This window comes from Sinocyclocheilus grahami, unplaced genomic scaffold (assembly GCF_001515645.1).
Source record: "Sinocyclocheilus grahami isolate Dianchi unplaced genomic scaffold, SAMN03320097.WGS_v1.1 scaffold1330.1, whole genome shotgun sequence".
NCBI classification, from domain to species: domain Eukaryota; kingdom Metazoa; phylum Chordata; class Actinopteri; order Cypriniformes; family Cyprinidae; genus Sinocyclocheilus; species Sinocyclocheilus grahami.
Genome location: NW_015506509.1, coordinates 292,730 through 317,289, shown reverse-complemented (window position 1 = coordinate 317,289; position 24,560 = coordinate 292,730). Strand labels below are relative to the sequence as shown.

The 24,560-nt window shown below is 35.2% G+C and overlaps 1 protein-coding gene across 1 annotated transcript in view; it reads left to right on the top strand.

The window, feature by feature from the left end:
• Positions 1 to 24,560, top strand: part of LOC107569295 (membrane-associated guanylate kinase, WW and PDZ domain-containing protein 3-like) — a 129,199-nt gene that overhangs the window by 70,586 nt on the left and 34,053 nt on the right. Inside the window, exons 2-4 of the mRNA XM_016255347.1 lie at positions 11,598 to 11,714; positions 18,180 to 18,299; positions 22,945 to 23,151. Of these exons, the coding sequence (XP_016110833.1) occupies positions 11,598 to 11,714; positions 18,180 to 18,299; positions 22,945 to 23,151 (444 nt within the window). The remainder of the gene's footprint in view (positions 1 to 11,597; positions 11,715 to 18,179; positions 18,300 to 22,944; positions 23,152 to 24,560) is intronic.

Genomic DNA, 24,560 nt, shown 5'->3' with positions numbered 1-24,560 from the left:
CAATCACGTGAGGCGCTCGCTCTGGCATGATAATCTTAATAATATCTTGTAGTGTGTGATGCGCCATGATGTTCAAATCTTGTAGTGTGTGCATATTTAAGATTTGAGAGAAGATAATCTGCAAAGATTCTCCTTATGTGTGTGCTGCAACCAGATTTCATAATCGGTTAGGATTTTAAAACTCCTGTAATGTGAGCCCAGCTTAAGACACATTTCCACTAAAACATTTTGACACCATTTCACTACACAGATTCTCTCTTACCCTTTTTTTCTTTTAATTCTGCATTTTAGTAGTGCAATGGTTTTAAAATTTTGGAGAAACCAAAATGCACATTTGTCCTTATTTGGCAACTTTGTCATAGTATATATTACTCTATATTAACTTGTTTGCAGAATTGATAGAGATTGTATCTTTAGCCATGCTGATACAACAGCAATTGTGTGCTCAGCTTAACTGAATCAAAGATTTGCATGGCGTATTATTGCAGAGGTCTTTCCTCAACCTCATAAATGTGGCGTTCCAATACACCCAAAGGCATTGCCATTGCCATGGGAACTGCTTGGGCATTTGAGAAGAGGTTTCTTATGATTGGGTCTCCCATTTGTAATGATTTTCACAAGTGCATTGCAATCTTGAAGTTGGGTTTGAACACGGACTGTACAACTGGCGTGTGTCATCTTCATACACAGCTGCAAACAACAACAACACTGTTTTGACACACGCCATCATAATTCTGACCAAAAGCAACGCTTGACAATGATGTGCTCACACAGTCATCCTGCAACCACTGAGAAATTCTCTATGTATTCTTGTCTGAGCTACAAATGTTAGCATGCACTCTTACACTTCTCCCGAGGGTAAATAAGGGGAGGGAACAAAACATGAAAGCAAAGAGAGGTGGGACAAGAGGAATGGGTGGTCATGATGAGGACGGCGGGCGAAAGCATTTCACTCCATCAGTGCTGCCGTGAGGGGAATGATAAAAAGGGGGCAATGAGAGAGAAATGCTTACTGCTTGATTGGTGCAGAGAGAGCAGATAAGAAAATGGAGATGTTGAGGGTGAAATTCAGAGAGACCTATAAAAATGGTCTAAGCTGCTGATGGTGCCACTGGACCAGGGGACAAATTTGATACTTTTTTAATACTTTTATTCAGCAATGGTGCATTAAATTAATGAAAAGACAGAATCATCCAGTCATAAAAATAGAATTGACTGATAACGTGGAATGTCATGGAATCTGGCAAATTTTGGAAGAATAAATCAAAAGTAGGGCTGCACAATGAATCAGATGGTGAGATTGACTATAGTATCTGTGAATATTAAAGCACAAAAAGACTGTTTTCAGTGTTTGCTGTCTGTATGAGGATGTGAACACATGAACTTCATGAGCATGTTAACATGTCATTTGAGAAAATACTATCACCATATCATAATACACACAGAAATGTCATGACAACCCATCAAATTAAAAGTTTGTCTTAACTTGAAGAAATTGTTACATAAATACTATTACTACTGTAATACTATCTACAGTAGAGTATAGTTCCTAAAGTAGTAATAACACAGTAATAATAAATAATAACAATAATATTTTTTTAAGACTGGACTTCATTTTCATTTGGTTACATTTTAAAAGATTAATTAAATTGTTAATGTGTATGCCTTTATTTGATTACCACAGTTTTTGATAATAAATTGTACTATATCATAAATACAATTTCTGAAAAATAAATAAATAAATACAATTTTCATAGGGCACTATTATTATTATAAAAAAATTAATAAATTGAGTTGTTAAAGTTTTAGTTGATTGGACATTCTTTTTTGAGTATTACACATTAATGGAACTATTAAAATGGAATCCAGAAAAATTAAAACGGATAGATGAATTTTTTTTGGGAAAAATAAAATGTATTTTCCAAAAATTTAATTTTTGTTAACTTTTAATAAAGTTTTGTGTTGCTAATTAGTATATGCTTCATGATTTAAAATAATTTGGTATGCTTTTTGATCACTAAAATTTAGAGTCACGAAAAATTAAAACAGGAAAATAATAATAAAAAAACTGAATTTGGAAAAAATATAAAACAGAATTTGAGGAGAAATTAAATTGATTTCTTATGGCCCTACAAAAGTGACTGTAAAGACATTTAAATTATTATAAAATAAATGATAAAAAAATGCTGTTCTTTTGAACTTTCTATTCATCAAAGAATCCTGAAAAATGTATCATGAACTTAATATTTCCACAAAATATTAAGCAGCACAATTGTTTTCAACATTGATAATAATAAGAAATGAGAAATATTAAAATCAGTCTATTAGAATGATTTCTGTAGGAAAATGTGACACTGAAGACTGGAGTAATGATGCTGAAAATTCAGCTTCGCCATCACAGAATTTAATATATATATATATATATATATATATATATTCCAATAGAAAATAGGTTGTAATTATATTCCACTAATATTTCACATGCCTGGATGCCTCACATTTAGTTTTTATGAGTTAGTCCCATGATTCCAAAGATTAACTTCAGTGCTCAACCCACCTGTGATGCCGCTGCAGTTAAATAGCATTATAGATTCATAGTTTATCAGTCCCAGTAGGGGGCGAACCTGAGCTCTCTGTACACTCCCTGGGATTGCCTCTATTAGTAATGTTTAATTTGATCCCTGTGTCCTCATGTAATGGGAAGATCAATCATATTGAGAGCAATGAGGTGGGAAAATGAAGTTCACCGTTTGAGAGCGCAGAGGTTATGTCCCCAGTTTTTACAGAAACTCATTTGAGCTCTCTGTACACTCCCTGGGATTGCCTCTATTAGTAATGTTTCATTTGATCCCTGTGTCCTCATGTAATGGGAAGATCAATCATATTGAGAGCAATGAGGTGGGAAAATGAAGTTCACCGTTTGAGAGCGCAGAGGTTATGTCCCCAGTTTTTACAGAAACTCATTCCATTTTTCTCCGTGTCATGCTTTTGATGGGATGCACCGCGGTAAACCTGGCATGGCTCTCCGTCACTGTGCATCCAGAATTCTGCTGGGAAGGTAATAACCTGTGTCGCTTATATGACATTTCAGAGAAGCATTTTCCACAGCCTTTACTTTCTTCTAATGATATTTATCCAGGCATTAAAGCAATAGTTCACCCAAAAATGAAAATTCTGTCATCGTTTACTCACTCTCATGTCATTCCAAACATGTATTACTTTTTTTTAAAGAATGTACTGGGCATTTTTTCATGCAGTTAGAGTGAACTGGATCTTTAAAGCTTAAAAAGGATGCAAAAGTACTCCTTGTACACTAGATTAAGTCTTTTGTGGTCATGCAATAGCTTTATGCAAAGAATAGACAAATTAAAATTGGTATTCACAGGAAGTCTGGACATCTTGAGTTCATGATGAAAGCTTGATGTAGAGAAATGTTTCCGCAATTTATATACAGTCACCTATACTATGCGAGAAAAAGTATTGACTTTTTTTTTTAATCCTCCCATCTCGTAGGCTATTTATTCCCTTTAGGGTTTCCATAGTACACTTCATTTCCTTTCCGAACACGGGATTGGGGGATCACGATGTCAGCTTAACATTGTGATGTCTGTCAGCCATCAACGATGGACGATGGCATCGTCTATCGGCCCAACCCTACCCTTACAATGGTCTAAGATGGTTTTTCCAAGCTCATGTCAAGTCAAGTCACCTTTTTACATAAAGCTTTATGCAATACAGATTATTCCAAAGCAGAGTCAAAGTAATAAACAAGAAAATAACAGAATCAGTGATATATATATATATCAACATCATTTCTGAGTCAAATTCAAATTCTGCTGTTAAAGACAAGTGTTATTATTCAGCTCAAGTCAGTTCAGTGTTAATTCATTTCTATAACTGTGTAAAGTTAATCAATTATAGAACAAAGTTCAATTCAGATATAAGCAGCTCTAAAGAAGACAATAGTGTTGTTATTCAGCTCAATTCAGTTAAATGTTGATTCAGAGCCAACTACATCAAAGCCAAACTACATCAGCTGACCGAAATGTTGGAAAAAATAAACAAACTCTAGTCTAAATGAATGAACATGGTGTGATTTATGATGCCAGGCTGCTTCACAAGTCAGATTTGTGGATTGATACTATACATTTTTTTTATTTGTGTCCATCTCCTCCTGCTTGTAGATCGGGATATGTCACACTGGCATTAGGTGAGAAGGAAGAGTTGTAGTGAAGGTAGAGCTGCCGTTTAGCCAGTAGTAAACGTGCCAATCATTTATGACAAATCACCTTTTTTATCAAATCACAATCTAAACTATCATTTTCAGGTTGATTCAACTTATGCGCATGCAAGTTCTGGTGTTATTGTGATTCCCCTTCAGGAACTCGAGCTGTGTCGAAGTCGCTTTGGGAATGCCCTTGCGTGACCGCGTTCTGAAGCACGTGTCAAATCCGTCCAATGGAGCAGCGAGACGTCACCAGCGGGGTGACGCAAGCACCAGAAAGCATAAAAGCGCATCCAGCAGAGCGCAAACCAGCTTCTGCTCTTCAGTAGCGCTCTGTGTATGTGTCTGTCTATTTACTGTTGTCTGTCCGCACAAGCACTCATATATATAAAACAATGAGAAAGTCTATGGCGAGCGAACGGCATTACAAATGCTGTGTTTCTCCCTGCCCACGATATCTGGCGGCGGGAGATACACACGATTTGTGTGTCGTTTGTTTAGGAGCGGAGCATGCACGGTCAGCTTTCGAGCAGCTGATTGTCATCACTGCGAGCTCTCGTGCTTGCGTCACCCCGCTGGTGACGTCTTGCTGCTCCATTGGACGGATTTGACACGTGCTTCAGAACGCGGTCACGCAAGGGCGTTCCCAAAGCGACTTCGACACAGCATCTCGTTCCCTCGGGGAACCATGGTTACATAAGTAACCTAGAGACGTTTTTCACATTACATTTTTCTGTGTTTTTTCATTCTCCTTATAATGTCTGTGATTGTATTCAGCAGCTGCCCTTGGGGCCTTTTGTCTCCACTCCATTGTAAGTAAGTGCAAGGCCCAATTCAACTCATATCTCTCCTGGAATTCATTATTTATAGTGTACAATGCTTTATTATTCCCAAAAATAGTTGTCAAGGATCCCAGGAATTAAGTCTTTAAATGTTCATAATAGTTTTGCAACAAATGCTGACTCTCCGCAAGCTATATCCATGTTTGTGCTGAACTCCAGGAAGAGGATTACAGTGTTAAGTGGTATAAATTTCGGAAAATGTTAGCACAGTTGATTAAATTCATCCTTGTCATCCCCAAAATAAACCCTGACACTTCCTCTACAACATTCTTTGGGCTATTTGTCATAATAAATAAAGGTTTCTGGCAGTTTAATTAATCTTTAATTAATCCAACCCCTGCTGAAGGGAATCTTGGCACTAGTGTTCAGAGAGTGCAGTAAGAGTCAGCAAAAGCTTGAGGTCGAAGTGTGACTGCTGTCAAACTTCATATTTGTCCTTTTCTTTTGCATCCTCAATGAAAATAAAACTGCATTATGCAGATATATTTTGGTAGCAGCTCTGCAATTATAACACAACATTAGTGCTCATGCAAGTGGTATTCATTAGACAAATCTGGGTTCAGTATAACTTACTCTTATAACTTACTCTACCATGTAAAAACAAATAAATTGGGATAAAATATAACTTATTGAGCTGTGATGTTGTAGAATAGTGGTAGAAGAAAGTGTGTTTAGTTAAAGACTTTTGTGTTTGGAATGACATCAGGGTGAGTAAATGATGGCAGAATTTTCCTTTTTGTTTTGTTTTTTTTGTGAAATAACTCTTTAAAGGTCCAATAAGTAATATAAGTGCCGATTTTATTTTCTGAGATAAATACAAACTTTTAAGCAATTGTTCACTTAAGTTGTATTTGATTATTTCTTTAATGAGTTTATGTGTAGTTATGGATGGATATATAAGTTGTTCTCAGTTCCCAAAAGATGCTAATTTTGTCCGAACCTCTTGCGGATTAAATGATCTTTGTGTTTGAGTAAATGGTTATTGGTCATAGTCAATGAGTCTTTACTTATAGAGAGTAGAGCTCAATCTTTAGAAGATTGAGCTGTTTTGTCTCACGCTGCTCTCTCTCCCTCACAGGTGTCTTTGTTGTGAATCAATATCATTCTTCATTGTGATGTCCTCAGCTGGAGTTTAAAAACCAAACATAACTTCATAAGCCAGAAACTTTTTCAGGAATGTAGCTAAGTTTCATAACTCACTGAATTATTTTGTCTGAGGTGCCACTTCCCTATATGGATATTTTTAATTTGTTAAGTTGAGTCAAGTTTAATGGATAAAGTTATGATAGTAGCTCTTTTTCAAAACCTAGCAAGCTGCCTACATAGACAGCTTTTTAAAATGACATAGGCACAAAATGTATGCTTTTCAGTAGTGAATAAAATGTATTGATAATACATGTCATCCAACACTTGTGTGTGAGAGTATTACATTTGTTTTAAAATCAACATTGTAACATCAAACTCAACTGAAATACATTTTTAGTCATTTGAAAGCTATTTTGTGTCGCATGCCGAGTTCAAAACTGAGTGTTGGAACAGAGCTGTATTTGTAGAAGACTAAACTAGAAATGCAGTCACATTATGATAAGATTGTGAAACACATAAACAATCTCAGATAGCATCTAAAAATATTGGTTAATTATAGATTAATACGAGATTAGTGAGCTTAATCAGATTAGTAGTGTGAAAAGTCAATTAAATAAGGAATAACCGTGCATCTCTTATTGCAGCTGCAGTCTAGTTGGATAAGACACAAGAGCATGTAGTCTGACCCACACGCTGTTAAAATTCATCGCATGATGTGAGATATTTACTCAGCAAACTCTTCCGCCCAAATGCCTCTCAGACTTGACAGCTGTGCCGAGCGCACACCTTTTGAGGAGACTGCTTATGTAACGTGTCAAAACTATAAACACTGCCTTCACAAACTCCCATCAACCCCACCTCAGTTTGTTTTGTAGTATAATGAATATGCTTTTTATGTCACAATGGGAGGCTGAAATGGAATTTCCTTGTTTGTCAGAATAAAAGACAAACATGCTTTGCTGTAACACATACATTTGAACTTTTACCATTTAACAGAGACAGCATGCAAGCAACTCTCTGCACTTTGCTGGTAAAAGCAACAACAGTACAGTACCTGAGTTTGTTTTTTTACACTTAAAGGGGTCCTATTATGCTTTTTCACTTTTTGAATTTTAGTCAGTGTGTAGTGTGTATGTTTGGGCTTAAAAAAGATCTTCAAATGTACAAATCTCAAAGTCCACTCCAAAGGGAGATATTTTGTTTTAAAAAAATCCCTTTTCAAGAACTACAACGAACGGCTCGTTTGGACTACAGCATTTGTTTTCCGGGTTTTGTGATATCACAAAGCGGCCCATTAGAATATCATTAAAATAATTCCCGCCTACGGAAATTCGAATGGTTGGGGGGTGGGGAGGGGCGAGGTCATGGTTAGAACGCTTGGTTGAGTGCATCAGACAAGACGACGACGACGACGAAGTGCTGCTGTAGAGTCTCATCTTTTTAAGTGGGAGAACTTGCACAATTGGTGGCTGACTAAATACTTTTTTTCCCCACTGTATGTTATATTGAATATTAGAAAATGCTAAATAATGTTTAAAAAGAATCATGCCAAAAGTTAAGTTGAAGGTAACTCTATTGCCCCCTATTGAAGTTTATTACCACCACAGGAAGAACACAAGAATGTATTTACAGTACTTTTTTTGTTAACAACAACTGTATTTTAATGGAAACTATGCAAATTATGGTACGTCTCTCATGGTAAAACAAAGAGCAAAAAATGATAAATTCCCTGTCTTCTGTTTGTTATGTGTTTGTTTGATTTTTTTCTTTTTTGTAAATCCTTGCCATGGTTTGTGAGCACTGTAACAGGAGGGAATCTGGGGAGGATTATAAAGCTGCTCTGCTATTTCTGACACATAGGAAAGGAAATAGAGAAGGACAGAGATAAGAAAAAGGAGAAAACTAAAGGAAAAAATGTCAACGTTAAACGGGTTATGAGGGGGAAAAAAGCAAGGGAAATGAGGAATGACCAAAGATATTGACAGTTGAAAATGGGAAATAAATAGAGTGGCATAGTGATAATATTCTCTAAAACCTCTGGTCTTCCCCCTAACAAATTCTCTGTCTTCCCTTGACAGGATTATTATATTATTACCTCATTTTATTGGCGGAAGAAGAAGGTGGGTGAAGTGAAAGGAGAAAGAGCGATACAGAGCATCTGTCTTATAGCCTCAGATTGACAATGTTTCTAAGATGGAAGAATGCTGTTTTTGTAACATGGGAAATATCATTTTATTATTTTATTTTATTTTTTGTAAGTATTTTATTTGATCTTTTAAGTGTTTTAAAAGTGTTTTAAGTACTTTGTAAACAAGAATTATTGAACACACATATTTGATTAAGTTTTATTAATTTATTTTAATTAACTTTTTAAGTATTTAATTCAATTTAATTTAATTTTTAAAGTATTTTATTTTATTTTGTAAGTTGTATTTTTGTAAGGGATTTAATTTTATTGCATTATTTTATTTCAAAAATCATTTTTGCAATCTTGAAACTGACCCATTCATGTTGTGCAGCATTTTATACTTATGTAAAATAAGTCAATGAACAAATCTACTCAAGGAGCAGCATAGTGTTCTCATGCTTCCCTAAAGCAGCAGTATCTATGGCATTCTAGGGTGAAGCAGTGCTACGTTCCTGCGTAGAAACAGCATTAATTTCCCAGTCATGTTAATTCATCAAGGCATTAAAATGATGCTGATATCTGCTCCTCATGTCAACACTTTGATAATTCCTCTTTTATCGCTGTCAAAATAAATTAGAATGACGTGATATTTCAGCTTTTCATGGTTGGTAAATCCTGCTTATTTCAGGACTTCTGACAGGGACACCTGCCTTTCCGCCCAAAGGTTATGACACATAACGGGTCACACTGTGTTTATGAGGAGATTATGGTGCTTTATGAGGACTGGCAGCATGGCACAGGGGTGAAGACGGGAGATTATGGGCGAGTGCTTTAGTGGTTTGTGACATCTGTCTGTACACGTTCACACTTTCCTTCTTAAAGAGGTCATATCATATATTTTATATCATTGTTCATAGTAGTTGTTCTCTTCTGTTGTTCCTTTAATGAATTCATATCACGAGGAATCTAATTTCCCTTGATCTTTTAAGATACATACTGTAACTTTCAAAACTCAAAACTTTCTCCCCAGTCCAAAAAACTCTGATCTTAACGGTTTGTGCAGCACGTTTCAGTGTGGATTGTCTTGTGATCTTGTCACAATGCAATGCAAGCTGTTATCTATACAGTTGAAAACTATATTTCACACAACAGCAAACGCACAAGCTGGTGTGTGAGCACTGCTTCTCATTTCATTTGCAAAGCAGGCATTTCTTAAAGCCACAGAGGCAACTTCTTTTGCTCAGAGAGATGGTGAAAAATGTCCATGAAAAACTAAAATATGGCTGTGTAAACATCAGTAACATCATTCAGCCAGACTGTTTGCTGTCCGTTGCAATTGTTTACATTATCTGCCAATTATAGTTTACATTATCTATCTGTTATTATCTTGTATTACCTTGTATTGTAAACAACAATAAACACATATGAACAAGCGTACATTAAGCATATTTCATTTCATTTTATTTTTGTATTTAATTTAATTTAGTTTTGTGTGTTTTTTTTTTAATTATTTGTAACTTTCTCTGTTTTATTTTTGTATTTTATTTTGTTTTGGTAAATGTTGTATTTTTGTAAGTGATGTAAAAAAAATGTAAGTTACTTTTAAGCTAACTTCATTGTTTCTTGTATCTAGATTGTTTAGACTGGTTTTGTGAATTTTGTTCATTAAAAATGACAGGGTCAAAGTAACACTAATTATTGTTTACATTATCTGCCAATTATAGTTTACATTATCTATCTGTTATTATCTTGTATTACCTTGTATTGTAAACAACAATAAACACATATGAACAAGCGTACATTAAGCATATTTCATTTCATTTTATTTTTGTATTTAATTTAATTTAGTTTTGTGTGTTTTTTTTTTAATTATTTGTAACTTTCTCTGTTTTATTTTTGTATTTTATTTTGTTTTGGTAAATGTTGTATTTTTGTAAGTGATGTAAAAAAATGTAAGTTACTTTTAAGCTAACTTCATTGTTTCTTGTATCTAGATTGTTTAGACTGGTTTTGTGAATTTTGTTCATTAAAAATGACAGGGTCAAAGTAACACTAATCTGACAATACGTTTTTTACAAAGACTGCACATTATTGTCAAAGATTAATAAACTAATCTGCATTGAAATGTGTCAAATGAACTGGTAAATCCAGACTGAAATTATCAGGGACATTGTTTTAGAATAAATCACAAATTGGATTGTTTGTAATGTTGGATTCATTCGGAAGGATGTTTCATAAATTTGGGTTTCTGACATAATAAATCCAATGGGCTTTATAATGGGTTGGTTTTTAAAGTTAAAGCATGTTTTGATTAACTTTCTTTTCTTTTCTTTTTTTTAACCAAAGATCAAAGACAATCTGATTTCTCATATGACCCCTATAATAGCATTTGTTCTCCTCCCTCGAGTTGTGCTGTTGGACTCTCTTTCTCTCTCTCCCGGTTTCCCTTCGTTTTCTCATCCACCCTCAGTCTGTATCAGCAAACATCCTCCATCTTCCTCTGCTGAGCAACTTTGCCCAACTCTCTGAACTATGCCAGAGTTGCGTCTTTGGAGTTTGGCAGAAAGAGGGAAAGTGAGGCTTTTAAAAATTCTGTGTGGAGGGTTTTCACTTTTCACAGTTGCTTTCGACACTGTGTCAGCTTGTTTGTGAAATCTTTTTCTGAGTTAGCAAAGCTTATAAGAGACTTACGCCATGTGTTTTTGTGCAGCTGGCTCTCACATTGAGTGTGCGCCTGTATGTGTAGAGTAAGATGTCACTGTAGTCCTAGAAAATGAAAAGCAATTGGGGACTAATAGAAGGTATTTTTCGTACAGTGAAAATACCCGTAGGAAAGTAGGATCACATATGACACGTCTTTATTGTTTTCCAACCACAGAGCAAGCTGAACTTTTGCTTCCATTTTAAAAATCATAAATCTTGTCTTGTGCTTCTCAGATTTTTCTCCTGTAGTTTTTCTTCTGTATCTCCAAAGGTTTCACAAGAGATCTTAACAATAAGAACTTTTTGATCAAATGATCAGAGCTATACTATTCATATTCATTGTATAGCTCTATACTCTTAGCATAGCATATGTCAACAATTGTCAGATTTTTATATACAATCGTGATATTTTTCAGAAGTTTTATGCTTTAAATAGGGTGAGCTCCCCATTAAGTCTCATCATCTTATGAAAGAGCAATCTCAGAGCAATAATGTGTCCCTTCTGGGAGTTAGTCTACATTATAATGCCAAGCCTACCTACTTCTGTTTCCATAACCTTTGAAAGGTTTTTATAAATTTCTGTTTGCCTTTCTCTCTCTCTCTTTCTTTGCAGGTAAAGTGCTGAATGCTGATTTGAGGCATTATCTTAGTCTGCAGTTCCAAAAAGGATCAATCGACCACAAACTGCAGCAAGTGATCCGAGACAACCTGTACCTGCGCACCATTCCATGTAAGACACACACATACACACACACAGTCTGTTCATTTCTTATTTATATTCATATTTATTTGTTAAAATAAATGTATTTCTTTTAAATAAGTCATTTATTTATTTATTTACTTGCAAATGTTTTATTTGTACGGAGCCCCGCACATGACATGCAAGAAAAAATCAATAAATCGTGCACACGATTTACTAATTCGTCCCCTCGATGTACTAAAATGTGCACACGATTACTATTTCGTTCCCTCAATTTGCTAAATCGTGCGCACAATTTACTAATTTGTTCGCTCGATTTATAAATCGTGTGCACGACTTAGCAAATCGAGGGAACGAATTAGTAAATCGTGCGCACAATTTATAAATCGAGGGAACGAAATAGTAAATCGTATGCACGATTTAGCCTACTATTTTTTTCCTGCATCCTCCGTATATTTGCAATATTGTTTTACACACAATATTTTTCATAAATATGAAAAAAGTGTGACTGAAGAAGTGAAAAAATGCTTTTCTTACTTAGATTTTTTGTCTTGTTTCCAGCCAAAATATCTAAAAATTCTTAAATCAAGAAGGATTTTCTAGACAAGTAAAAATGATTGTCTTGTTTTCAGAAGAAAAACATGTTAAAATTAAGTGAGTTTTTGCCTGAAACAAGCAAAATAATCTGCCAATGGGGTAAGCAAAATAATCTTGTTTTCTGTTTGAAATAAGATTATTTTGCTTACCCCATTGGCAGATTATTTTGGTTGTTCTAAGCAAAAACTCACTTCATTTTGACATGTTTTTTTCTGAAAACAAGACAATTTGTCCTCTTTGATTTAAGATTTTTTAAAATATTTTGGCTTAAAACAAGACAAAAAAAACTAAGAACAGCAGTTTTTGCAGTGAGTAATGGTAATAAAATGTATAAAATACATTACAATAAAATACAATTTCATACATACAGTGGTGTGAAAAAGTGTTGGCCCCTTTCCTGATTTCCTATTTTTTTGCATGTTTGTCACACTTTAATGTTTCAGATCATCAAACAAATTTAAATATTAGTCAAAGATAACACAAGTAAACACAACATGCAGTTTTTAAATGAAGGTTTTTATTATTAAGGGAAAACTAAATCCAAAACTACATGGCCCTGTGTGAAGAAACACCTGAGGTAAAAAAAAATAAGAAATCAGGAAGGGGGCCAACACTTTTCACACCACTGTATAATACAAAATATAATTATGTAAGATCATTTAAGCATATATATGTCCACTCTGTCTTTCTTTGGCAGTCTGGTTATCTCATCTTACCTTTCGGTCTTTTCCCATTTAGTGTTTAGAGTGAATCCTTTGGCTGTTTCTCACACTGGTGTGTCTATTAGTGTAGTTGGGGAGACAGAGCCTCTCCTCAGGCGAAATCTCTCATGTTGGTCTGGCCCTCTGCAGCACACCGCCAGCTCTCCTCTGTGATGTGCTGCATGAGATGCTGTTTCTCTGGAGAGTTGTGGAGTGGCTTTCTGAGAGCATGTTTCTTCTCCAAGCAGTAGCACACTGCTCATTAGTTTCTCATTCAGCTAGTTCGTTATTCCCTATTTAGTCTAATTTGATAAGTGACAGTGACAAATGTGTCACGAAACACTCTGAGGGGCTAATTTACTACGACACTTTAGTATGAGATTTCAGTGCAAAAAAAATAGTAATAATAAATCTTCATCTTACTTAAATGCCACCTACACTTCCTGCAGCATAATCTGTTTACCTGTTTTATAAAATCATTTCAGTCTTTTTTTAGGAAAAACATACCTTTCTATGCAACTGTACATTTTTATAGAATGCACCAAACATGTAAAATGAATTGCTTATTGATAAACAAATTCATTTTAATGCAAGTTTGTCACAAAACCATACTGAACCTGAATAATACATTTTTCCTAATCTGGTAAAAAAAAATTAAAATGAAACATTTGGTTAATTGATTATGGTGTACACTACCTAAAATACAACAAAACACTGCGAAGTATTATTACAATGTAACAATTTTTTATTGAAAACTGAATTTTCAGCATCATTACTCCAGTCTTCAGTGTCACATGATCCTTCAGAAATCATTCTAATATGCTGATTTGCTGCTCAAGAAACATTTCTTTTTATTATCAATGTTGAAAACAGTTGTGCTGCTTAACATTTTTGGTGGAAACCATTTTTTCCCAGAATTTTTTGAGGAATAGAAGTTTCAAAAGAACAGTTTTTGTTAAAACAGAAATCTTACATCATAAATGTATTTACTGTCACTTCTGATCAATTTAATGCATCTTTGCTGAAATCTTACTGACCGCACAAAGTTTTGAATTATGCTAGAAGATATATAGTATGATATAGTTATGCTGTGAGATGTATAGTATATATTTTCCTAATTTAATATTCTCCGATACTTTTTTGTGAAACAATATAATTCCTCCATACCTCATGCTGTTTCTTGCTCTTTGTAGCTCCTGTCACTCTGAATATACTTTCAGCATTAGAAATGAGCAACTAAAGTTTATTTTTAACAATCCATGATCATCACGCCCATCACCAGTTTGCGCGCCACATTCCTGCACTGATTGTTTTGTGAACCTGTCAAAATCAAATGAAGACTATTGCAAAGAGGCTGTTATTGAAGGCAGCCTGGGGTGGTGCAAACCATATTAGACTTGACAGCAAACATGCAGCTCTCAAGTAAAAGCGCAGCAAAGCGCCGTTACTGGTGTCATAAAGAGGGTGTTTACATAGACATCTTAAAGGCACAGCAACAAAAAAATGACCTGTCATTTGTAAAGGTGAAAGATAAAGTTGTATAAAAGAAAGGTTGACTGATATCATAAGTGGATTTGAGAGGAAGTGACCCATTTAAAGAACTTGAAATACAGCCAGCGGAAGCTGTTTTGCTGTGCATTTTATCGCTGACAATAAGCGTAGACATTAGCTTTTATTTCCCAGCTATCGAACAGTCTAAAAATAGACTTTTTGATTAACACATTTTTGTTTTATTTCTGAATTTTTTGAAGTTTAAAAGAAGAATTCATTATGAAAAATTCCCCCACAAGAATTAAGAATTACTCTTTGATGTTTGTGGAAAATTAGCAGGCTTGAGACAATCCGACTTCAAATAAAACAGCAAAGAATTTCCACTGGATGCCAATTTAAGCATAGCATCCTCTTCTCTTGTCCTTAGGTCACTCTGTTGTTGGTCTAGTTACTTCCTCTCTTTTTCTCTCTTTACCTTAGTCAGTAAATTATGAGAAGGGCCTGAAACGGCAGGGTAAAGGGGAACAAGTATAGAAAAAAGAGTTGGAAGAAGAGAGAGCCTCCGGTGTTTGCAGTCACAAAGCTGCTTTATGGAGTTATGAACAAAAGCTCTTAAAAGCTCCTCTGACGGAGAGGAATAAAGAGTAGCCTAAGGTGCCACTCATATCCCTTCTCCACCAGAATGCTGCCGGAGCAGGTGCTCACCCGGGGGATCTGCGGACCTCTTTTAGAACTGGCCTGTGATTAAACTGACTTCAGAGGCCGGCTAAGATGTAACTGTTATTACATAACCTGCCACATCACAGTCTTTGTTTACAAGTCTTTGGGCGAACCAGAGTTTACGCTGCGTCAGAGAGTACTGTGAATGATTTAGTTTCTACTGAGACGGTTATGTCACAAAGACATAATGTGTTTGCGGAAGATGTGTTGCATTTTGTAAAACAAAAGTCTGGAACGAAAGTAGGCATTCATAGAACAATGAGTATTTAAGAGTCAAATTTACTCTACTGCGATCGTTCATTTGATGTTAAACTTACTCAGCTTTATTTAAATGTAATGTATAACATTTCTAATATTTTGATTAGATGTAAATGTAATATTATAAATTAAATTTTTATGTATTATGTGCCTTTCTTAATGATTAAATTTTTTAAGTACTATTAAATTTTTTTTTCTTTTTTAAAGAAGTTTCTTATGCTCACCTAGTCTGCATTTATTTGATAAAAACAGTGATATTGTGAAATATTTTTACAATTGAAAAATCTATTTTAGATTGTGATATATTTTTGAAAATGATTTATTCCTGTGATGGCAAAATTGAATTTTCAGCCTCAAGTCTTCAATGGCACTTGATCCTTCAGTAATCTGTATAATATGGCAATTTGGTGCTTAAGAAATATTTCTTATTAATTATCAACCATTTTAACATTATCAATGTTAAAATGGTTGTGTTGCTTAATATTCATAACAATTAACTCAATTTACTTATGATATTTGCAAAATATTTTCTTTCACATGGACAGAGAAAATAATGTGGCTGGAAAAGTCTACACCTCTACTCTCCTCCTTTCTTTATCATTATTTTATGGATCTTGAGCAAGTTAACCCCTTTTAACCTTGCCGGTGGATATTCACATATCTTTAACCAGTGCCGTTGTTCCAGTTTCCTCTTCTTGTGGCATTTAAACTGTTGCTCTCCCAGGAAAATGTAAGGAGCCCGTTTTTAATATTATTTGCTCTTAAGTTAGAGTCAAGTCTCCACAGACACTTGACTCTGGCATTTCAGTTTGCTGGTTCTAATGTAAATGTCCTTCAAATGACAGTAGAGCCTGGTGGCATTTCCTAGCACACACACGAACAGAGCCGAGAAATGTCATCTTTTATTTTTGGCCTTTTATTCGCAAGAAATGCCACCCTCGGATGTCTCTTATGAGGATTTTGCTGCTAAACAACCCACCACTGAAATCAGGTCCAAACATGTACAGTTTATGTTTGATATTTTTTGAGCAAACACACTCACGCAGGCTTAAACACAGAATTACAATTTTTATCTTGGTTTAGGGGTGAAAAAGCAGACATTCATTAATAGTTCACCCAAAAATGGAAGCTCTTATCATGTTTAAATTCATATGATTGTTGGTATGGTATTTATTAAAGACTACTACACTGCAGACACACAGTTTTCAAAAGTGCCAAATGCTTTAGAGACTGAATCTCACTTTACACAATCTGTGCACACTTTCCACCTCTGTGTCACCGACTCCCTTGTAAATGGAGCAATATGTGACTATACTATGCTTGCATACCACATAACACAAGATTTCCTCTGATATGATGTAATATGACCTTGTTCTACACAGTTTGGCTAATAAGTACATCTCTCTGTGTGTTTCCAAACCATTTTCACAGGAATTATGTTAAAGCATGTGCTTTTTTAATCTTTTAAATGGGTCATATGACGTTGCTAACAGAGAACATTATTTGGTGTAATGAAATGTGTTTATGTGGTTTAAGGTTAAAAAAACATATTATTTTCCACATACTGTACATTATTGTTTCTCCTCTATGCCCGCCTTTCTGAAACGCGTCGATTTTTAAAAAGCTCATCGTTCTGAAAAGCGAGGTGTGCTCTGATTGGCCAGCTATCCAGTGCATTGTCATTGGCTGAATACCTCAAGGGTGTGACGGAAATGTTAAGCCCCTTACCATACTGTGATGCCCTGTCCCGGCGCGACGAGACAAAAACATTAAAACCCATTACAATCTAGGCATTTGTAGCATCCAGTGGGGACATAATTATGGATTATAATTACTTATACTGTCTTTTTACACGTTGCATTGCGTATCGAGCCGCGTAAACATAAAACCTTGTCTGCATTTGTGATCGGAGAAACGACAAGCAACAAGCACAACTCTACACTGCTCAAAACTCGCGTTTGAATCATCAGTGGCAAATCCTTTAAATATGAAAATGTACTTACAGTCTGTGAGTCAGCATTATTTGTCAGAACTCTCCCTGGAAACAGTCCTCGTCCTCTGTAAAATGCGTTGCACACAAAAAAAATACAACTTAACCACTGATTTCTAGTCGTGTCCTCTTTTGGAAGACAAACAAAGTAGTCTCGGTTTCACAACGAAACACACAGCGTCTCCACGACATGGCGGCGACGGCAACAATACTAGAGCGAGAATCAAAGTTACGCCTTCTTTCTTTGCGTGAAGATTTGGGTGGTGTTATGCAAATCTTCCCACACAGTGACGTAGACATGTTGGGCGTGTTTAAACGATGCGTTTTAGGAGGGCATGGACGAGTCTTAACTTTTATAAAGAATATCTCTTTGGGTTTGAGACTTTAGTCTTTGCAACTTTAGGGATCTTATCTATTCACGGACGGCTTGTAACACTCCAAAGAGAAAGGAAAACTTGAAATTGCATCATATGACCCCTTTAAAGCCTCGCGAATGGCCAAAACCTTTCCATATAATCCATCCAGTTTCACAATTCCAGATTCGGAATCCCAGTTTCGAATGGAGTGCACTTGTTCTGAAAGGAAATGCTGAAACACAGCCAGGGAATCCAATTTTAATTCTGCTCAATCTGAGGCTGTTTAGACAGACACAAAGTTTGCAGTCAAGGGGATTGTGGGTGTAGGATATTCTCACCAGAACTGGTTCACTGTCTCTAATTGTGTTTGTTTTACTGGAAGGTACCACCCGGCTGCCCAGAGATGGGGAGGTTCCAGGAGTGGACTATAATTTCATCAGCATGGGGGATTTTCGCATCCTGGAAGAGAGTGGATTACTGCTGGAGAGCGGAACATATGATGGTATGAAACACTGTTTCTATACTGATATTGTTCATACAAACTGACATGAATGATATCTCAAATCATATTCCTTGTTGGAAAGAGGTGTGCTGTTTCTTTTCTATGTTATCAGAATTATGATTTTTCATCTCACAGACGATAAAACGGGTGACAAAATTCACATTGAATGCAATGAAGCTTTTCATTTATAGACCCAAAGCCTAAAATCTAAGTTTTGCCAAAATGTAAACACTACTCTTATGTTGCCTGTCAAACACTGGCATTTCTGGAAATGTACATCTAGTGTTTACATTCGATAGTCGTGTTGTTTACTTGACTGAGGTGAACTCTGTCACCAACACCTCGAGGCATTTATCTTGTCTAAAAAGAATTTCATGACAGTGCAGCTTCAAAAAAGTACTATGGATATAGCATCCAAATCTTACAGGCAGTGAGTCAGTTAGCACAGGTTTACACCATGCAAACATGCTTTGCAGAGCTTGAGGTAAACTGCTGAAAAAGGACACATAAGGAAGACAAAAATGGCAGTCTGTTGCTTGTAATGGCACTTTCCACAAATTTTCCCCAGCAAACGTTGTATGAAAGGAGCTGCTTAACTTTCAGAAAATAAGCAGTACCTAGCTACTTTTCATGCTAAGCTAATTAGACAATAGTTTATCCTGTGTGTCTGTGTGTGTGTATACTGTATGCAAATATGTAAACTGTTAGAAAAAGGTGCAAATGCGGTACCATTTAGATACTATTATGTACACTTAAGGTTCATATATGTACCTTTAAAGTACTAAAATGCATCTTTTAGGGGTAAATAAGGTACAAAGGTGTACCTTTTGAAAGATTATGTGTACATTTTTTTTACTGACCATTTAGTTTTTTTATAATATATAAATTATTCATGATGTGTAAATATGAGTAAACATGATATGTAAACAAATTATGTACAAAATGTGTGTACGCGCACACACACACTGCCATTCAATATTTTAATGTCAATAAGATTTTTTAAATTCTTTTATTTAGCAAGGATGCATTAAATTGATGAAAAGTGACAGTAAAGACATTTATAATTATCTTTCTAAATTTCTATTTCAAATAAATGCTTTTCTTTTGAACATCCTATTCAATGTTTCTTGAGCAGCAAATCAGTATTAGTATGATTTTAGAAGGATGACTGGAGTAATGATGCTGAAAATTCAGACTTTTTAAAATATATTTCAATAAAAAACATTTACAATTGTAATAAATATTTACTCTATTTTTGATCAAATAAATACAGCACAAGATCCTTTTTTTTTCCTGAGAACATTAAGATATTTTGAATGGTCCTATATATAATTTATTTTCATAGCACTTTCTTTTTCCTTCATTAATGAAACGCAAAAAAGCTTTGTGTTTGTCCTCCCCTCTGCAGTCTGGTGGGTTTGGATGTCTCTGTCCTCAGAGACAGATAGCGTGCCAGCCGAGTGCATTCAGTGTGGCCCCATGTCGACAGTGGGACCAGACTCATGCCAGGCAAAGCCTGCTGGGACAGGGAGCCATGCCAGTATGGAAATGCCCATATGTGCTCTGCTCTCAAAGAGGGAGACGTTCTGATCCTATGACACACACACACATGCATGCTAACACACAGACGTACACTAATCCCGGCAGACTGTTCCCTAAAGGAATGGTTCACATCAGGAAGTTACAGTCGGGTTTTACAGTATATTTACTGGACATTTTACCCTTAATGCAGCATTACTGTATATAGATTTGTCTCTGTGTGGTCATGCTTGAGCAATAGCGAACAGATGCTAGGCATTTCTGATTCATACATTCCAGTAGTGTGGATAAATGTACAACTCTCAAGGCAGCTTTTAATGTAATCCTGTCAAAGCAAGCTTGGTTGAATTAAGAGTTGATCCTGATCAATAAAGATTTAGCGCTTGTTGAAAGCACACAAACATAAAGAATCTCAAAGGGATCTGTAAACATGAATAAACTGTGGCACAATTTACTGTACTTGCTGCCTGTTGAGTCACTTATCAACATCATTTTTAGTCCAATAAATGGATAGATGTCCTGTGCTCACTTGGAATAATTCTCATTTATTGACATGGTAAAAAAGAAAATTTTTGAGTTTGTTAATACATAATAAAGATATATTTTGAAAAAAGAAAAAGTCAAGGGCCGTCAATGTCCAATACTCTGGACACATTTAAAAAAATATAGATGGTAAAATACAATTACAAAATTAAAAAAATGACAATAATTAGACTGGATTTGAGTTTAAATGCATTTATGAAAATATGAAAATAATACAAACAAATCTTAATCTTAAAATAGTTTTAATTTTCTTCAAAGTATAATTTTATTTAGTAAAAAATATAAAGATTTTGGCTAAAGCAAACGAAATCTATTTTTAGGGCTTTTAAATTGTTCGAATTATGTCATTATTTACAGTAATACATGGGGGGGGGGGAATCATGCTGTCTGGACAAACTTTAATAATAATAATAATAATAATAATAATAAAGTAAGATTAAAACAAATCATATTAGAGTAATGAGACAAGTTTTATTGTACTTATGAAAATATGCAAAGAAAGCAAACATCTTAATCTTAAAAGTTATAGAAGGAAATGTGACTTTTCTTTGCCGTTTTCATTTAGATTCACTCAAAATTCATTTTGTGTATTTTTAGAAAGTTTTTAAAATGAATTTGCTGAATGTTAGTACACTTTTTATAAAATGTAGGCAATATATGTGCCACCTTGTTTGGACGTCTTATGTTGTGTAAAGCCCATAAACCTCTGCAATCTGTCCACATTCCTCCATTTGATCTATTTTGATGTTATAGCTGCACTTTATGTGCACCAGAATTTTTTGACAACATTAAGAGAACACAGGGACGTTCCCCTCGTTGAGGGATTATACGGCTCTCTGCAGATTACTGGCGACAGATGAGGCTGTAAATCTGCTCTGATACTGAGTGTGGCACATACATTCTGATTGCATCATGGTTAGTTGAGTGCATATGTGCTGATTAATCAGGGTTACTGCATCATGCAACGGCTCTAATTAGCCAAGCACTTACCTAGCATTTATTTCAAACCATGTTATATGTAATAAAGAGTTGTGTTGCCAGTGTGTGTTTATCCGTGGAAGGAGATGATCTTTGCTGTTAAAGAGAAGTTATTCAGTATACTAAAGTGTACTGTCTCTTTAAGAAGGTTTCAGTCTTTGAAGTTGAAAATATGACATCTCTTCCAAGTGGTATGGAAAGTCTCTTATGCTCACCAAGGCTGCATGTATTTGATCAAAAATGCAGTAAAACAGTAATATTGTGAAATATTATTACAAAAGCATAAAACAAAAGCATAAAAAAACCCTAAAGATTCAAATCTTTTGAATGGTAGTGTACATAGGTTTACTTGCCCCTTCATGTCCCATAAATAAAGTCAAACTGTGGTTAGTTGATTTAAATGTTCAAGCATCCCTTCTTGTCTAATTGTGCAGCTCTTCACCAGAATAAGCTGCAAAATGGACCGAAATTTATGCCAATATTCAAATGTCTGTCTCAGTGAGACTATAGTCTTGGAAACATGGTGTTTTCGCATGATGACACAAAATGTATAACAAATGTTATGGTAGCAGCACAAAAAGTTTCCTTATGCTGTGACACTGGATAGCAGGAGATCTCATTTGTATAATGAAGAAAGACAAAGAGGGATAGAGTGAATATTCATCACGGCATATTCATGAGAGGTGAGCGAAGTTGTCAACAGTAGTTAATTGCTTGTGAAAAAGCTTATTCCCACATGGTTTCAGTTTCTATTTGCTAATTAAACTCTTTAGAATTTACAATCTAAAAAGGAGAGGATTAATCTTTCAGCTGATTACAAGGATTATATTTTACATTGGCAAAAGATGAATATGTGACCTTTAAAAGCTTTTTTGTTCTTCCAGAGATGTTAATGATGTCTAGGGGCAGCATATTTATTTTAAGAATGAAGCGAGCAAACAAACAAAACAACAAATTTTGGATCATTTAAATTAATCTATGTATAATTGATGATGGTTGAACGGTTGATTTGAAAAAATCATACTGAGAGTGATTTCTTTAGTGTTACATCAAGGGGGAATAATGAAGCTCAACCCACACACACACACACACATACACACGTATTGACATGTACCACCAAATTAGAAATTCAATTGAATTCATTATGCTGCTCCACTGATTGGCTGTGCCATTGTTTCTGATGCATATTAATGAACTGATTTTTGCATGAGAAGATAGTGGGAAAAGTTTAATTACTGAATCCAGTGGTGAGTGTAATTACTTTCAAGGCACCACCGAATGGAAAGAGTATAACATTTCACACTGCATATTGGATTGTCGACACCTAGATCTCCGTTTTTGAGAAAGCTGGGACTGAGGAAGAAAGCGAAGGTAGTGATAAAGAGATAAATTTGCAGGCAGCTCTAGTCTCAGTGTTACAGAATCAGCTGTTTCATCGGATTTGTGGCTTGTTAAATCGTAGCTAATGTAGCAAAAACGTTGAATCAGACCTCTAAAGTATCTACTTTTATGACTTAATCAAAGGTATCATGAATCAAAAGAGTTAGTTTTTTTTGTCTTTAAACAAGGCACTCTTCATTTTCAGGTAACTTCTATGGCACTCCCAAACCTCCTGCGGAGCCCAATTTAGTTCAGCCTGACCTGGTCGACCAGGTTTTGTTTGAGGAGGATTATGGCACCGAAATCCAACGAAAGCGAACAACCTCCGTCAGCAAGATGGACCGCAAGGACAGTGTGGTCCCTGAGGAGGAAGAGGATGAGGAACGGCCACAGCTCCCAAATGGCATCCCAGGTCCGTGGACAGACTTTAATGTGTGTGCTTTTGTTAACCAAAATGTGTACGATTGCAGTCTAAAAATTCCCACCCATATTAACACAGGCTGTGCATTTTTGCAATGTATATCTTGGGACTTTGGCTTAGTGTTATTTTAGTATTATTTATATATGATAGTATTTATTAATATTTTGAATTAGCATTATTTTTTATTATTATTTTCAGTTTTCATTTTAATTTCACTTTTAGTGATTTCCTGTTGTTATTTTTTTTTCCTATTTAGCTTTCATTTATTTTTTTATTTCATTTTTTAGTTTGTCATTTTAGTACTTCAACTTAAATGTATCAGATAGCTGCCAAATCAACATTTCTATTTTTTTTTAATGTTTTTAAGTGTAAGCTTTTCATTTCATATTTATATTTAAATAATTTAATAAATAATTAAAAATATTTTACTTCAGTTGCTGTGCTCCTGTCACTTTTGTATTAGTAGTCATACTTCAGAACTGCAACCCAACATTTCTGTAACTGTCAGAATTTCATTGGAGGTTAAGATTAATCGCAAAGGCAATTAATAGGCTGTTGGGGAGCATGTCAAATGAAGTGATCAAAGACTGCTGATTTTGCCCTGCAAGAAAGAAGTCTTTAATATTCCTGAAATTAGTCTCAGACAGCAAATCTTTTCCAAAATCCCTGTGTGCTTGAGGCTTTAACCGGCAGTCTTCTTCACTCATGTGCAAGTGATCAGTCTGAGGCCTTACATGATCTCTCAGAGAAGAACCCCGTCCTTTACTCAAGGAGAAATCAGCACTGAGAGGCAAGCTTTGCTTAAAAAAGAGCCAAACCCCCTGCTCACATGCTCTCATTAGTTCACAGTATAACCTTATAATCCTTTTGAGATCAGCAGTTGTGCTTTCAAGGCTCCAGGCCTGAAATTTATGCTCTATTTGTATGCTGCAGTACTTCAGAGTAGTGTTTGGCAAGCGAGTCACATTTCTCCATTATGGCTTGCTTAATGCGTGGAGGATTCATGTCCATGACCCTGGTGTTGATCAGCTTTAAACATAAATGAGCTGTTTAGATGTTTACGGGTCTTTAACTTTTAACCCTAGGTTTTAACTTCAGACAATGTAAGCCTCTAGTGTCCCCAGGAGGAGCCAAGCTTATATCCTCAGTATTTGTTCATCTTAAATTATGTATGTCTTATGTAATGATCTTATATTATACTTATATTAGGTGCATCTGTTTTTGTGTAGGCTGTGTGGTATATATAGGTGTACGTAACTTGATAAAAAAATATAAACAGATTTAAACTTTCAGGCCTTGATAGATCTATCTATCTATCTATCTATCTATCTATCTATCTATCTATCTATCTATCTATCTATCTATCTATCTATCTATCTATCTATCTATCTATCTATCTA